At 47.6% G+C, this 16,129-nt stretch overlaps 1 protein-coding gene across 2 annotated transcripts in view; it reads right to left on the bottom strand.

Annotated features, from left to right (window-relative positions):
• Positions 1 to 2,886: 2,886 nt before the first annotated feature.
• Positions 2,887 to 16,129, bottom strand: part of LOC120943006 (polyserase-2-like) — a 28,083-nt gene continuing 14,840 nt past the window's right edge. The window contains exons 4-14 of one of the 2 annotated variants that reach the window (XM_040356039.1): positions 14,428 to 14,720; positions 14,113 to 14,279; positions 12,180 to 12,423; positions 11,679 to 11,829; positions 10,176 to 10,438; positions 9,256 to 9,416; positions 8,218 to 8,458; positions 6,590 to 6,752; positions 5,489 to 5,757; positions 4,222 to 4,364; positions 2,887 to 4,078 (exon numbers count right to left, since the gene is read on the bottom strand). In XM_040356039.1, coding sequence (XP_040211973.1) covers positions 3,167 to 4,078; positions 4,222 to 4,364; positions 5,489 to 5,757; positions 6,590 to 6,752; positions 8,218 to 8,458; positions 9,256 to 9,416; positions 10,176 to 10,438; positions 11,679 to 11,829; positions 12,180 to 12,423; positions 14,113 to 14,279; positions 14,428 to 14,720 — 3,007 coding nt within the window. In that variant the 3' untranslated portion in view covers positions 2,887 to 3,166. Of the gene's footprint in view, positions 4,079 to 4,221; positions 4,365 to 5,488; positions 5,758 to 6,589; positions 6,753 to 8,217; positions 8,459 to 9,255; positions 9,420 to 10,175; positions 10,439 to 11,678; positions 11,830 to 12,179; positions 12,424 to 14,112; positions 14,280 to 14,427; positions 14,721 to 16,129 lie in introns of both variants that reach the window. The other variant, XM_040356038.1, reaches the window with a different exon arrangement.

The following is a 16,129-nucleotide window of genomic DNA, read 5'->3' as shown; positions in this document are numbered from 1 at the left end:
AAAGTAAAATCGCACTTACAATCATGCAGTTAAAAATCGCCTTGAATCTGATGTGCCGGCCGGTACACAAACTCTCAGGCACCCGTCCACTGGGGAAACGTTTGGAGCTAGTTAGGTGACGACAGCGCGCCGCTGCGCCCTACGTCCGTTTCGTAAAAAATTATGAGACCCATTAGGACCACATATGTCTGAACTGCGCGATTGGGAGTGACTACCTGCTACATGCTGTTTATGATCCCCTGTCATAAGGGATCGTGGAAATCTGGCAAGGAGCCATTTTTTCTATATATATTTTTTTTTATTATCTCGCGTCAGGAGAGAAAAGATTACACTTGTTAGCATGTGCCCCCCCCCCCCCCCCGGGTTCTCTGCTCCATTGGGGTCCTGCCTAAAGCTGTGTAAGGGGCCTCAAAATTTGTGATGGCTGCCCTGGTAATGTATCACTTTACGTTCTTCTGACAGAAATATTCTGTGATTGACGTGCTTTGACAAAACTTTTTGGGCCAGATTCACAGAAAAAGTACGCCGGAGTATCTGCTGAGTATCTACTTTCAAATTTGCCGCGTCGTATCTTTATTTGTAATTCACAAACAAAGATACAACGGCATTTGGCTAAGATCCGACAGGCGTACGCCTTCGGATCTTAGGATGCAATACTTTGGCGGCCGCTGGGTGGAGATCGCGTCGTTTTCCGTGTCGGGTATGCTAATTAGCTGTTTACGGCGATCCACGAAGGTACGCGCGTTCGTCGCATTCTCTTACGTCGTCGCTAGTCGGCTTTTCGCGTCGCAAAGTTACGGCTGCTATTGAGGTGGTGTAACAATAGACAGCCCATGTTAAAGTATGGCCGTCGTTCCCGCGTCGAATTTCCAATTTTTTTTTTTTTTTTTGCGTAAGTCGTCCGGGAATACGAAAGGACGTAACGCACGTCACCGTTCAAAAAACACATTGGGGCGCCGTAATTTCGCGCAAAGCATGGCGGGAAATTTCCTAACGGAGCATGCGCAGGACGTTCGGCGCGGGAACGCGCCTAATTTAAATGGTACACGCCCCATTTGAATTAGGCGGGCTTGCGCCGGACGGCTTTACGCTACGCTGCCGCAAGTTTACACGCAAGTGCTTTGTGAATCAAGCACTTACGATGAAAACTTGCGGCGGAGTAACGTAAAGGACATGCGTTACGCCGCAGTAATTTTTCATGAATCTGGCCCTTTATTTTCATTTACAGAGAGAAATTCCAATAATTCGACAAAGATCATTAAAACAAACTTTAGTCGATTTTTTTTAATACTTTGTTCCATTAATACTGCAGAGAGCAGAGCCTCCGGAGGTGACGTGATGACATCATAGAGTAAATATTGTATGAGAGGAAGACGTCCACTCACACGCTACAAAACTGCTAATACTGTATGGAACTTTGTTGTAGAGTAAAGAAGATGTAAATCCCGTCTGAATGACATTCGGATCGCTCTGTGCATTGTGAACAATTTCTTTCCACACAAAATCCACACTGCTGCTGATCCTGTCCACCTCCTGTCCACCTTCTGTCCTCATACACTTGCTTGAGGTTCAGCTGCACCCCATAGATCTGGACCGGTTTCCTGATGATGATAACAGTGGACCAAGTCTGCCCAAAGGCACCACCTGGCGAGCCCATGTCAGGGTGACAACTAGACATGTGTGGTTGGTTTCGTTCCATATCTAAATTCATACACATTTTCAGATTCAGATTTTTAATTTTTATTTATTTTTTGCATTACACCTGTAAGGGGCCCAATGTTCCCCAGGGCCCCTTACAGGCACGGCCTGCCACCCCCTCCCACTTATTATCTTGCGTCAGAGATTTTTTTCGTCAGAATCTGCCCCCCCCCCCGATTCTCTGCTCTAGGGGGGCCCTGCCTAAAGCTGTGTAAGGGGCCCCAAAATTTGTGATGGCTGCCCTGGGCTCCATGCACACTTTTCGATAACAAATGTACGATGGAGGATAATCCGATCGTGTGTCCATCGGACTAAAGTCCAAAGTACAAACACGCATGCTCTGAACCAATGCTAAAGATCAGACAACAATACCAGAAGTTGCCCAAAGCGTGACGGTAAAGAGCCGAAAATCCACGTGGTTTGGTGAATGTTGGCTGAGAAAGTTCTGCCGTGTGTATGCAGAACAAGTTCACGGCCAACGCCCCTTTCGGACCAAAATCCACAGAAAAGTCAGATGGAAGTCCGATCGTGTGTACGAGGCTTTAGGTTGAAATATAGAACATTTTTGGTCTTGGATTTACATTTGAAGGAAGTGCTAATAAGGCCAACATTGTCCTCAAGACTTTGTTGTTTCTTTGAATGAGCGTTGGCTCAGAGAGAGAGTGACGGGACCTCTTTCTGTGCTTCACATATGTAGGTAATCAATCAGTGAACAATAATCTGTTTGAATCAAGACCAGGGGCGTCGGGAGGGGGTGGCTAGCCGTCGCTGAAGCCCCGAATGTGACTCCGTAAAGCCCAGAGTCTCATGGAGGCTGATGAAGAGGTAATAAGTCCTCTTCACCCCCCCGCTCAACAACTACGATCGGCGGCGCCCCCCCTCAACAATTTTGATCAACCAGTGACCCCCCCCCCTGCTCAACAACTCCGATCGGTGCCCCCCCAGCGCGCAACAACTTTGGTTAGCTTCGATCGGTGGCCCCCCCGCTCAACAACTCCCCGCTCAACAACTTCGATCAGCTTCGATCTCAGTGGCACCCCCCCTTGCTCAACAACTTTGACCCCCCCCCCCCGAGCTTCTCTGCTCCAGGGGGCCCCTCAATCAACACTCAAGCCCTAAGTCCTGCCCTGAATGTCAGTGCATGTCAGGTAGGTCAGTGTAGGTAGGTCATTGTATGTCAGGTAGGTCAGTGTATGTAGGTCACTACCATCAGTGTAGGTAGGTCACGTGATAGCCATAAAAATCACATACAAACCCCCTCCCCCCCAGTTCCCGGCCTTGGACTTCGGGCTGAAGCCCCTGGTCTTTATGCCACCTAGCAACGCCCCTGATGAAGACGCTGGCCCATAGAAATTCACAGCCGTTTGTAGGCGGTGGATGAAAACTCGTTGACTGAACTCATAATTGCTGTAACACCTCTAGATGATGTTTTTGGCTTCTCGGAAGGCAAGTCGTCTCCAGAAACCAATCAGCAGTAATGACAAACAAAAAGAACGGTCAGAAGAGCTTGGCCTATCCAGCTCCTCCACAAGGCATCCACTCCAGAGGCCGTGGTGTTCCCGGTTGAGCCAGTTTTTTGAGTCGTCGTTGAAGAAGACAAGGTTGAGTTCTGAATCTGCGGTGGCACCGTTGTGTGCCCGGGACACTTGATCCCACTTCCATGGTCGGGCTCTAGACAGGAACTTTGGGTGCTGGAAGTAGTGAAATTGTGGACCTCTTTAGTAGACACGTCACTTTCTCGGTAGGTTGTGTTCGAACTTTGTGGACCCAACGTTGTGTTCAGAGGATTTGGCGTCGCAGTTGTTGTGGTAGGAGAGGCCGAAGTCTCATTGTAGCCAGGTGTCGGAACTGTCGTGTTAGGAGAGGCCGAAGTCTCATTGTAGCCAGGTGTCGGAACTGTTGTGGTAGGAGAGGCCGAAGTCTCATTGTAGCCAGGTGTCGGAACTGTCGTGTTAGGAGAGGCCGGAGTCTCATTGTAGCCAGGGGTCGGAACTGTTGTGTTAGAAGAGGCCGAAGTCTCATTGTAGCCAGGTGTCGGAACTGTCGTGTTAGAAGAGGCCGAAGTCTCATTGTAGCCAGGTGTTGGAACTGTTGTGGTAGGAGAGGCCGAAGTCTCATTGTAGCCAGGTGTCGGAACTGTCGTGTTAGGAGAGGCCGAAGTCTCATTGTAGCCAGGTGTCGGAACTGTCGTGTTGCTCTCCAAGAGACTCAGGTCCGTTTTGGGAACCACCTCTCTGATCCATGATAACATGGGCACCACAGACGTGAAGTTACTGGGACAGGGATTCCATTTGGTTGGAGAAGTTTGGCTGCCAACACCAAACACGAACCAAGGACCTTTGGAGTTTGGTTGGCATACCAGGGGGGTGCTGTCATCCAGCTGAAGAAAAAGTGCAGAAAAATTAATATGCAATGCCAAAGGGGAAGAGAAGTTTTAAGAAGAAGAGTTGCCTCGTCCCGTCATGCACCAGTCATGCACCAGTTCTTTTTCTTTATCCCGCCACCAAGTCCTCAGGTACATACCAGGCATGTAAATGCCGTATTGTTAGCAGCTGCACAGATTTGCCCCGGTCCACCAGTCTGTGTTATGTTTTCCAAAGAGCCACAGTGCTTTCCATCCCAGAGATGGACCCGAAGATGCCTCAATGGAGGAGAGAAGGTGTTATCTGGAAAAAAAATCATAAACAAAGTATGAATACCTTGATGACATCTAATGCCCCGTACACACGATCGGAGTTTCCGTCGGAATAAACTTTTTCCGACGGAATTCCGTTCAAGCTGTCTTGCATACACACGGACACACCCAATTCCGACCGTTAAAAACGCGGTGACGTACAACACTACGACGAGCCTAGAAAAATGAAGTTCAAAGCTTCCGAGCATGCGTTTAATTGTTTCCGAGCATGCATGTTTTTTTTCTGCGTCAGAGTTCCATACAGACAAACGGAATTTCCGTTTCCTAGGGAAAAAAGAGAACATGTTCTTGTGACAGACTCACCCGGGACATCCCAGGACCCTCTTATGTCTAAAATCATCCTATGTCTACTAGGGGCATAGGATGACTGAGGAATGATATCTTGGACTACCTGAGATGGGATTATTATGTAATTATTATCCACAATATATTCCAGGATATCTGTAAAGAACTATTTACTGTTTGTTGATTCTGAACTCAACGGGTTAATTGTCAGAGTGACTCATTTATACTGTTGGGACACATACTGTTAGATGCTAATGCCCTTACCTCCAGCCATCTGTCTGTTCTCTGTGCTAATTGACCCTGCTATTGTGTGAAGATGTCCTGTGTTTACACTTATGATAATGTGTATTGTATAGCAGGTGAGCGAGGAGACGTGATGTCTACTCTGAAACGTCATATCTAAGAGTCGCCTAGTCTGGGTAAATGATTAGTTAATTAGCTCATGTTAATTTATGTTCTGGTTACCTCCTCTAACTGTATATAAGGTTGTATTCTTGGTTCTATTAAACAGTCCATGTTCAGCAGACAAACAAGTCTCGTCTCGTGTGCTTGAGAGCAGCTGGAATATCTGATATCTATATCCAGACTGATAGGAAGCGGTATATGACGGAAGCACTCGAGCGGAGTGTGGGACGTTCCGTTACAGTTCTCTTTCTAACTCCGTCTAAATTTCCGACGGAAAAAGTCCGATGGGGCATACACACGTAAAATAAATTCCGTCTGACCTTTTCCATCGGAAATTCACGATCGTGTGCACGAGGCATAAGAAAGATTATTGAATGGCCCCCAGTGTGCAGAGCAGTGACTTGCCTGAAGGGTACACTCTTCCCCAGCCGATGACCCAGCATTTGTCTGCGGGGGGTGAAGCATGGGAGGGCGCCAGGCAGACGGGCAGGATGTAGTCGCTGAAAGTGACGCCATAGTTCATCTCTACCAAAGCTGCATCATTCTCTCCCGTCTCTGGCTTGTAGTCTGGGTGAGGCACCACCTTCTTGATCTGGCGCTGCACCTCTCTGGGGCTTGGCTCGTTCTGCTGCTTGCGGCCTAGAATGATGGTGTATTCATTCAGAGATGTGTAGCTGGTGAGAATGGAGAGAACAACATATTGAAGTTATAAAATAACTATAAAAGAAAAGGTTCATACATAGCAACCCATAGCCAGTTCGGTGCTGGATCGGCTCGCTTCCACTGTTATTACCGTATTTCCCAGCGTTATTTTCTAGGAGGGCTGCAATCAGGCCGGGACTGGGACAAAAAATAGTTCCGGGCATTTTAAACTGAGCAGCCTGGGGGGGGGGGGGGCGCAGCGGCAATTTGCGGCGACGGTTAATGATGGGATGTGGGGTTCCAGCACCTTGTACCTCTGGACCCCTTTACATTACACAGCACCCTGCACCTCTGGACCCCTTTACATTACACAGCACCCTGCACCTCTGGACCCCTTTACATTACACAGCACCCTGCACCTCTGGACCCCTTTACATTACACAGCACCCCACAGCTCTGGACCCCTTTACATTACCCCTCTCTCACAGATATACCCTCCCCCAGCATGCCCCGCGAGGGAAAACATCCTCTAATTGGCTGCTGGGAGAAGATCTGCTCTGCTAGAACCCCTCTGGCGCCAGCTGCCGGCCTGGGGTGGCATTGCCCTCCCTGACCGCAAACTGACCTAGTGGACATTTCCAGAATGACAGAGCTCCAGAATTTAAACAAACACTGGAAGGGAGCAAGGTAACTCTCCCTTCCCCACTAAATTTAGACGTAGTGCCCATGCTGAAAGCAAGGGGGCGCTGCATGTGTATTAATGCTGAAAGGAAAAAATAAATAAAAATCAACATTTTCAAAAATGTTATACTTTAGTCATGGGCATGAAAATAAGAGAAAGTTACTGTGTACCAAACCACATACCTGGGAATGCAGCGAGCCGCTGTGAGGATCCAGGTCTCTGAAATAAGGACTGCGGAACAGATGTGGGACTCAAACTGTTGAAGATCAACCTGCCACGGCCACATCTTATCTGTGGCCTCCCCGATAGGCTCAGGACTGGGAGTCGCAACTGGATTTCCACAACCTGCCAAGAACAGGAAATTCGGTATGAAAAAAAACATTACCCTATGAAAGCATCAGGCCAAGACAGTGCTACTTTCCACCCGTCTGGGATTTACCCGGACAGTCCGGGTTTTGAATCATGTGTCTGGGTTTCAATCCGCTTGAAACCTGTGCGCCGCTAAAGTGTTCGGGTTTGCCATAGTTTTAAATGCTTGTAAAATCCTATAATCCACTCATACAGGAGTATATAATAGACAATGAGTGTTTCTGTAATATGGGCTGCACAGTGGTGTAGTGGTTAGCACTTTAGTGGTTAGCAATAGAGTCGCTGGTTCAAATCCTGACCACGACACCATCTACCTGGAGTTTGCATGTTCTCCCTGTGCCTGCGTGGGTTTCCTCTGGGTACTCCGGTTTCTGTCCACACTCTAAAGACATGCTGGTAGGTTAATCAGATCCCGTCTATAAATTAGCCCTAGTATGTGTTTGTAAGCGCGTCAGGACCCTTTGGGGTAAGACCACACTAAATACCTAAGATACCACTCAACTCATGTAAGCTGACCACCAGCTGCTCTCCTCTGCTTTGGGACCCTTTGGGGTAAGACCGCGCTAAATACCTAAGATACCACTCAACTCATATAAGCTGACCACCGACTGCTCTCCTCCCCTTCGGGGTAAGACCTCGCTAAATACCTAAGATACCACTCAACTCTTATAAGCTGACCACCGACTGCTCTCCTCCCCTTCGGGGTAAGACCGTGCTAAATACCTAAGATACCACTCAACTCTTATAAGCTGACCACCGACTGCTCTCCTCCCCTTCGGGGTAAGACCGCGCTAAATACCTAAGATACCACTTAACTCATATAAGCTGACCACTGGCTGCTCTCCTCCGTGTCAGGACCCTTCGTTGTAAGACTGCGCTAAATACCTAAGATATCACTCAACTCATATAAGCTAACCACCGGCTGCTCTTCTGTCAGCAGGGGGTCCCCCCCCCCCTGCAGTGCTCAGAGCGGGGAAGAGAGCTCCGACAGGTCACAGACGGTATTTGACACTATTTTATTACAGAAGTACTCACATTGTACATTATATACTACTGTAATAGAGTGGATTATAGGACTTTACAAGCATTTTAACTCAGTTCACGCCGGGGATTCTTAACAGGCAGGGAGGGAGAGGGGGAGAGAAGACAGCACATTACATGGTAAGACCTACCCCGAAAAAAAGCCCTACTGTGTCTTTTGTTGCCAAAATGAATATAAGACCCCGGGGCTTATTTTTGGGGAAACACGCCACCGGTGGTATACAATATGTAGGTTGCTAAGCTTCCTGCCTTCAGGAACCAGAGAAAGTTCCACCGCTTGTGTCTCATTCTACCAGCGATATACAATATGTATGTTGCTAAGCTTCCACCCCCCCAGGAACCAGACATAGTTCCACCCCCTTAAGTCTCCCACCAACAGTGATCTATTATATGCATGTACCTCTTGGACTGTCAAAAGAGCATCTGTCCGTGTCTGGCTTGGGTGGTGGTGCACTGATCACAGGTCGGAAAAACGTTTCTCGGGTCTCCTTGTCTATCCAGTCCTCATACGTGGTTAGTTGGGTAAACACTCTTGGCTGTGTAGAATCTGTTCCTTCCCTGCATTCTCCTCCATAGTTATACACACCCGTCAGGAACCAAGTCCCATCCTCTTTACACACAAGGGGTCCACCCAAGTCACCCTGCAAACACAACGTTGGATTAGAAAGATGCACACTTAGCTTTTGGATAGTGTTATCTAAATGACTGGAGTAAACTACCATCTAAGTGCTGGTATTACGCCAACATTGTCTGATAATTTATGAAGCAAGAAGGCAGAGATATGCACATGTAGCACCCTCTACCTTTAAGTAGGTGGTAGAATAAGATTTTTATGGGTTATGCAGGCACATTTAGGCAGGCCTATGCCTTAGGCTATGCCTGTTTGTTTTGGTCTGGGGCTGGGAGTGATTAGTGTAGAATTGGGTGTGATCACCTGTGCTTTGACTCTAAGGAGGCTCCCCTGCTTTCATGAAGATTGTTCTGGAATAGGGGTTGAACCTGAGGTTGGAGTGGCAGGCAGCTCATGTGAGGATCCCTGACCAATCCCCATTTGGTATTGGCAGGGGGCAGGCCTCCTATATAAGCTGAGGTCACATGCTGCTGGGGTGGATTCTGTCGGGCTGGAGAAGCGAGAATGGAGTTTTAGGCAGCTGCTGCAGGGCGTCCCCATGTGGGTGGGACACGCCGAATGCAGGGGAGGGCCGGAGGAGCTGCTGAGGTGTGGGCCTGGAAAAAGTTTCTTGATATATGGGGGTCTGGCAGCAGGATGATTTGGTGGATGTTTGTTACTAGTAGCAACCAAGTGGTACACATATAAAAAGCACATGAAAAAAATAACAAAATACAAAAACATGATTGTGAATTGGGAAATGCCTGCCACCGGGGTAGCCATATACAGAAAACGATTAAGGGTAGTAAAGCTGTAGGGACTACTCACCATGCATTGGCTGCTGTTCTTCTCGCCCTCTCTGGATGCACATATCATCCCCTCCATTACAGACTCGGTGCGGTTGTTGGAGTTTGGACGGCTGTAGATGCAGTTACACTGGTTGGGGCCTAACAACTCCAATTTTTCTCCATGTGGTGCACCCGTCTGGTCTTCTGAGGATCAGAAATTGAGTAAAAGTTGACAGTTGCTCCTAGCATTATGTATCCAGGGGCATTAGAGGACTGTGGAGATAGAAAGTACAAGTACAGTGGAACCTCGGATTGTGAGTAATGCAGTTAACGAGCGCTTCGCAATACGAGCGCTGTATTTTGAAAAATCCTAACTCGGTTTGCGAATGTTGTCTCGCAAAACAAGCAGGATTCAGGACAAAGCAGTGTGCAGTACCGCGTTTGGCCTGGGGGGGGGGGGGGCGCCGGAGCCTGGTATAACTCGGAAATACTACGTTCCCAAGCCTTTTGAGGTTTGTCGAGGTCAGCCGAACGGTCCTCAGGCCTTTCCAGTTGTTTCCGAGGATCTCCGGCGCACCCTGCCCCTGGCCGCATGCAGTATTGAATGCCATTGAAGTCAATGCGGAACAAATTATTTTCCATTGACTTCTGTGGGGAAACTTGCTTTGATATGCGAGTGCTTTGGATTACGAGCATTCTCCTGGAACGGATTATGCTCGTAATCCGAGGTTCCACTGTATGAGAAAAAAATCGACATCACATCTTACCTCAGCTAAGCCTGATGCAACAGAAATGCCATTAAACTAAAAATGTACTTATGCCCACCATGGACCCATCACCCACGGTCCATAGCAAGAGCAATTGGACCTTCACGACATAAAGCTAAGATTTGGCAACCCAAGCTTACTTCTATTGGACTGGCACACCTTATGATTTATTTAGCAGAATTGTTCTACTTACCAGGATGTGAATTGTTCCCAACTATGTGCCAGCATGAAGAGCCATATGGCGTAGGATGGGAGGAAGCGGGCAGGCAGACAGCTTGGGTGTATGGTCCCAGGGGCACGGGCTGAGCCAGCAGAACCAAAGCCAGGTTGTAACCTTTGTCAGGGCTGATGTAGGACCCATGAATACTGATCTTCCGCACCGCAATGTCTCTCATCGCGGGTGTCCCGCTAGCCACTGTGACCGACCAATCCTCTGCCAGTTCAGACGAGTCAGGGCTGTAAAAGAATGTAGTGATGTAGTAGTCTCTGGTGAGCAATGAATCAAGTCCCTATAGCAGGGGTCTCCAAACTTTTCAAACAAAGGGCCAGTTTATTGTCCTTCAGATTTTAGGAGGGCCGGATTGAGGGCAGAAAATGTCCCGGGCCCAGCACCAGTGAGAATAAATATGGCCTCAGGGTTGGTGGTCAGTAGGAGGAGGAGTAGGGCCCCCATCAGTAGGAGGAATTGAATCCCATCATTGGCATCAGTAGAAGAAATAGTGCCCCCTTGTAGGTGTCAGTGGGAGGAATAGTGCCTCATATCAGTTGGAGGAATAGTGCCCCAAGGGCCGGATAAAGCCTAGCAAAGGGCCACATCTGGCCCTCGGGCCGCAGTTTGGAGACCCCTGCCCTATAGCATTCCAGATTAATTTACTATAAATAAGTTCACCACCTTTAAAGTCAGCTCCCTGTTAATAATATAAGTTGTTAACATTCCCACTGGAGGGAAGTGACTTTTATTAACCCCTTGCCGACCGAAGTACGACTATAAACGTCGGCAGAATGGCGCGGCTGGGCAGATCGACGTATATATACACATGGTGCCTTTAAGGCCTGGGATTGTGGGCGCGCGCCCGCCGCGAGCTCCGTGAGTCTAACCGCGGGTCACGCAGAATCGATGTCCGCCAGGGAGTCCCGCGATCGTCTCACGGAGAGAAGAGACACATCGGACACTTTTAACACCATTGTGGGACCATTGTCATTTTTACAGCAATCAGTGCTATAAAAATGCACTGATTACTGGTAAAATCACACTGGCAGTGAAGGGGTTAACCACTAGGTGGCGCTGAAGGCGTTAAGTGTGTTCTAGGGAGTGATTCTAACGTCTAGGGGGAGGAGCTACCAGTGACAAGTCACTGAGCACTGTTCCCGATCACAGGGAACATTCGATCAGTGACATGTCACTAGGCAGAACAGGGGAATGCCTTGTTTACAAAGGCATCCCCTTGTTCTGCCTTTGCCGACCACAATCGCAGGCCACCCGAGGGCGCACTCACGAGGCACGCGGTGGGCGCGTGCCTGCTGGGTGGCAAATTTAAAGGGACGTATATCGTCGTGCGCTGGTCGCTAAGCGGTAAAGGCTGAAACGTTGACATGGGATTAGTCCTTTAATCCTTAGTCTGTTGGTGTCTTTACTGCTATAGATTGGGTTCCAACTGACTACAATGTCTTGCGGCTCTGCAGCACAATATCTTACCCAATAAAACATTCTGCCGCTGTTATCACCCAACTGTCTGAGATAAGGGCCCCGCTGCATGTCCTCTTCCCATCTCTCCAGAGGTCCACTTGCCATGGCCAAGTTCCAGGACTGCTAGAAGAAGGATCACTGACTTGGGAGATTCCACAACCTCAAAAAAGAAGAATTATGAGACACCCTGTCATGTTTCGTCTTACACACGTTCTTCTGTCAGTTCTCATGACCAATGTCATCTTATCTACAGCTTGAGATGAAATAGATAAGTGACTAAAGCTGAGTCTTTGATGATTGCCTAAATCAGTGATGGTGAACCTTGGCACTCCAGATGTTTTGGAACTACATTTCCCATGATGCTCCACTACACTGCAGCGTGCATGATCATCATGGGAAATGTAGTTCCAAAACATCTGGGGTGCCAAGGTTCTCCATCACTGGCCTAAATGTTGTTGCCAAGCATGGAGAAGCCAAGAAGACGTTAAGTCTGTCCATTTGGCATGTTACCTGCTGTGTGATTGCTGAGAAGGTCACTGCAAGTGTCGTTGTCCACGTCATCCACTACCGCCAAGGTCTGGGGAGAGAAGGAGGCTTGATTGTCGGTCTTTTGCTTAATCCAGTCTTGGTAGAAGGAGGCAGAGGACAGAATGGTGGGACTGTTCAGCAAGTGACAACCTTGGGAAAAGCTGATAACTCCAGCATGGAACCAGACCCCGTCTTCCTCACAAACCACGGCCCCACCAGAGTCTCCCTGAAAAATGAAACACAAGAACGATCCGTTGTATCTCATCACCATGCTCAAACACAAGAACGATCCGTTGTATCTCATCACCATGCTCAAACACAAGAACGATCTGTTGTATCTCATCACCATGCTCAAACACAAGAACGATCCGTTGTATCTCATCACCATGCTCAAACACAAGAACGATCCGTTGTATCTCATCACCATGCTCAAACACAAGAACGATCCGTTGTATCTCATCACCATGCTCAAACACAAGAACGATCCGTTGTATCTCATCACCATGCTCAAACACAAGAACGATCCGTTGTATCTCATCACCATGCTCAAACACAAGAACGATCCGTTGTATCTCATCACCATGCTCAAACACAAGAACGATCCGTTGTATCTCATCACCATGCTCAAACACAAGAACGATCCGTTGTATCTCATCACCATGCTCAAACACAAGAACGATCCGTTGTATCTCATCACCATGCTCAAACACAAGAACGATCCGTTGTATCTCATCACCATGCTCAAACACAAGAACGATCCGTTGTATCTCATCGCCATGATCAAACACAATAACGATCCGTTGTATCTCATCACTATGCTCAAACACAAGAACGATCCGTTGTATCTCATCACCATGCTCAAACACAAGAACGATCCGTTGTATCTCATCACTATGCTCAAACACAAGAACGATCCGTTGTATCTCATCACCATGCTCAAACACAAGAACGATTCGTTGTATCTCATCACCATGCTCAAACACAAGAACGATCCGTTGTATCTCATCACCATGCTCAAACACAAGAACGATCCGTTGTATCTCATCACCATGCTCAAACACAAGAACGATCCGTTGGATCTCATCACCATGCTCAAACACAAGAACGATCCGTTGTATCTCATCACCATGCTCAAACACAAGAACGATTCGTTGTATCTCATCACCATGCTCAAACACAAGAACGATCCGTTGTATCTCATCACCATGCTCAAACACAAGAACGATCCGTTGTATCTCATCACCATGCTCAAACACAAGAACGATCCGTTGGATCTCATCACCATGCTCAAACACAAGAACGATCCGTTGGATCTCATCACCATGCTCAAACACAAGAACGATTCGTTGTATCTCATCACCATGCTCAAACACAAGAACGATCCGTTGTATCTCATCACCATGCTCAAACACAAGAACGATCCGTTGTATCTCATCACCATGCTCAAACACAAGAACGATCCGTTGTATCTCATCACCATGCTCAAACACAAGAATAATCCGTTGTATCTCATCACCATGCTCAAACACAAGAACGATCCGTTGTATCTCATCACTATGCTCAAACACAAGAACGATTCGTTGTATCTCATCACCATGCTCAAACACAAGAACGATCCGTTGTATCTCATCACCATGCTCAAACACAAGAATAATCCATTGTATCTCATCACCATGCTCAAACACAAGAACGATCCGTTGTATCTCATCACCATGCTCAAACACAAGAACGATCCGTTGTATCTCATCACCATGCTCAAACACAAGAACGATCCGTTGTATCTCATCACCATGCTCAAACACAAGAATGCCATGAATGAGTGATTTGTTCATGCGGCTGGACCTGCCCGTTAGGCTTGATTCGCTGTTGCTGTCAGGTAGGCTGTACGGGGCCCCATGATGTCCAACGTACTCACCTGACACGGGCCCTTCTTTCCGTCACCCTCTGTAATGCACAACATGCTGGGGTTCGCAGGGTTGCTTAAATCGGGCCTCTTGTGTGTGTTGTAGATACAATTGCAGGTTCGCCAACCGATCAAAATTTGGCCAACTTTCTGTAAGGACCTCTTGCTGTCCAGGGGCACTAAGTAAGGTAAAGGGAAGAAAAGTCCATTGGAGGATGTGAAGGAGGCTTATAAACAAACAAAGTCCCCCCAACACAGAAGAGTCAGTATTTGATAAGTGCCGACATAAGGTGCCCCCATTTCCCGTGCCCCAATCCTTCTACTCACCATCCTCTGGCACAGTCACCAGACCGGTGGCATAGCAGGTTCTTCGCAGGTTGAAGCGGTGGGCGCTCTCCGGAAGACAAATAGGAGAGATGAAACGGGTGAAATTCACCGGAGATGGCAGCTCCACCAGAGCAATGTCAAAGCCGTTGGTGTATTTGGTGAAGTTCTCATGGATCACGATCCGGGATGGTACCATAGTGACGGCACTGCTCTCCGCTGGAGTGTACCCCATTTTGGTGACGCCCAGGTGAACTTGCCATAACTTGGGGTCCCTTTTGTCCTCATTGGCTTTACTTTAAATAAGAGAATTGATATTTATTATTTTGAGGTTCGCTTCACCTTGAAGTCAACATTACAGTAAAACCTTGGATTGCGGGGCGTTATTCGTTTCCCGGAAGCATGCTTGTTATCCAAAGCACTTGTATATCAAAGCGAATTTTCCCATAAGAAATAATGGAAACTCAAATGATTCGTTCCAAAACCATTTATTCATAGGTACTTCAGATTAACCACCTCAATACCGCACGCCGTCATATGACGTCCTGGTATTGGGGGGGGGGGGGTGTGCAGCTAGAGGCATCATTCAGATATCCTTCTTTTCAGCCGGCAATTCTGCGCACCATAAGAACGATCATGGCGGCAGTTCCGCCGCTTGATCGTTCTTATAGTTGGCGGGAGGGGACATCCCCCCCTCCTGTCGCCACCCAGTGCTTCTCCGGGCTCTCCCGTGCCATCGGGGGCCCGGAGAACGAATCGGCCGGCGCTGGATGATGAGGATAGAGATTTCCGGTCACCATTCATCTCTATGACTGCCGGAGGCCCGGTCGCGATGTTATGACATCACTCCCCGGGTACCCGGAAGTAAACAAAGCCGTAATTGCGGTTGTCGGCATGAGATCTGTGAATTTTTTTCCCCGATGTCATGCTTTCCAGCCCGGAGGAGAGATGTGAGGTCTTATTGACCCCGCCTCTCTCCATAAAGAGGACTTTTCACTATAGAAAGTGATAAAAAATGTAAAAAAAAAAGTGTAAAAATAAACAAAAATAAGTAAAAAAAAAAGATTTAAAAACGCCCCTGTCCCCGGTAGCTTGCGCTCAGAAGCGAACGTGCACATGAGTCCCGCCCACGTATGTAAACGTCGTTCAAACCACACATGTGAGGTATCGCCGCGTCCGTTAGAGCGAGAGCAATAATTCTAGCACTAGACCTTCTCTGTAACTCTAAACTGGTAACCTGTAAACAAATTTAAAGCGTCGCCTATGGAGATTTTTAAGTACCGAAGTTTGCGCAGTTTTAAAACGTGACATGTTAGGTATCTATTTACTCGGCGTAACATAATTTTTCACATTATACAAAAACATTGGGCTAATTTTACTGTCTTGTTATTCTTTAATTCATTAAAAAAAAAAGGCGTTTGAAAAATTATTGCGCAAATACCATGTGAGATAAAAAGTTGCAATGACCGCCATTTTATTCCCTAAGGTGTCTGCTAAAAATATATATATAATGTTTGGGGGTTCTGAGTAAATTTCTAGCAAAAAATGATGATTTTTACATGAAGGAGAGAAGTGCCAGAATAGGCGCGGTATTGAGGTGGTTAAAGTCCATATAAAAAGATTATAATCATGTGATTGGTTGTGTAACCATAAAATGTCCGTCCACCAATGAAAGCTTCCACAAGGGGATTAGAAACAAAATCCA

This window comes from Rana temporaria, chromosome 6, assembly GCF_905171775.1.
Source record: "Rana temporaria chromosome 6, aRanTem1.1, whole genome shotgun sequence".
Taxonomy (NCBI): Eukaryota; Metazoa; Chordata; class Amphibia; order Anura; family Ranidae; genus Rana; species Rana temporaria.
Note: the sequence above shows the minus strand (reverse complement) of the source record. Positions and strands in the feature narration are given on the sequence as shown.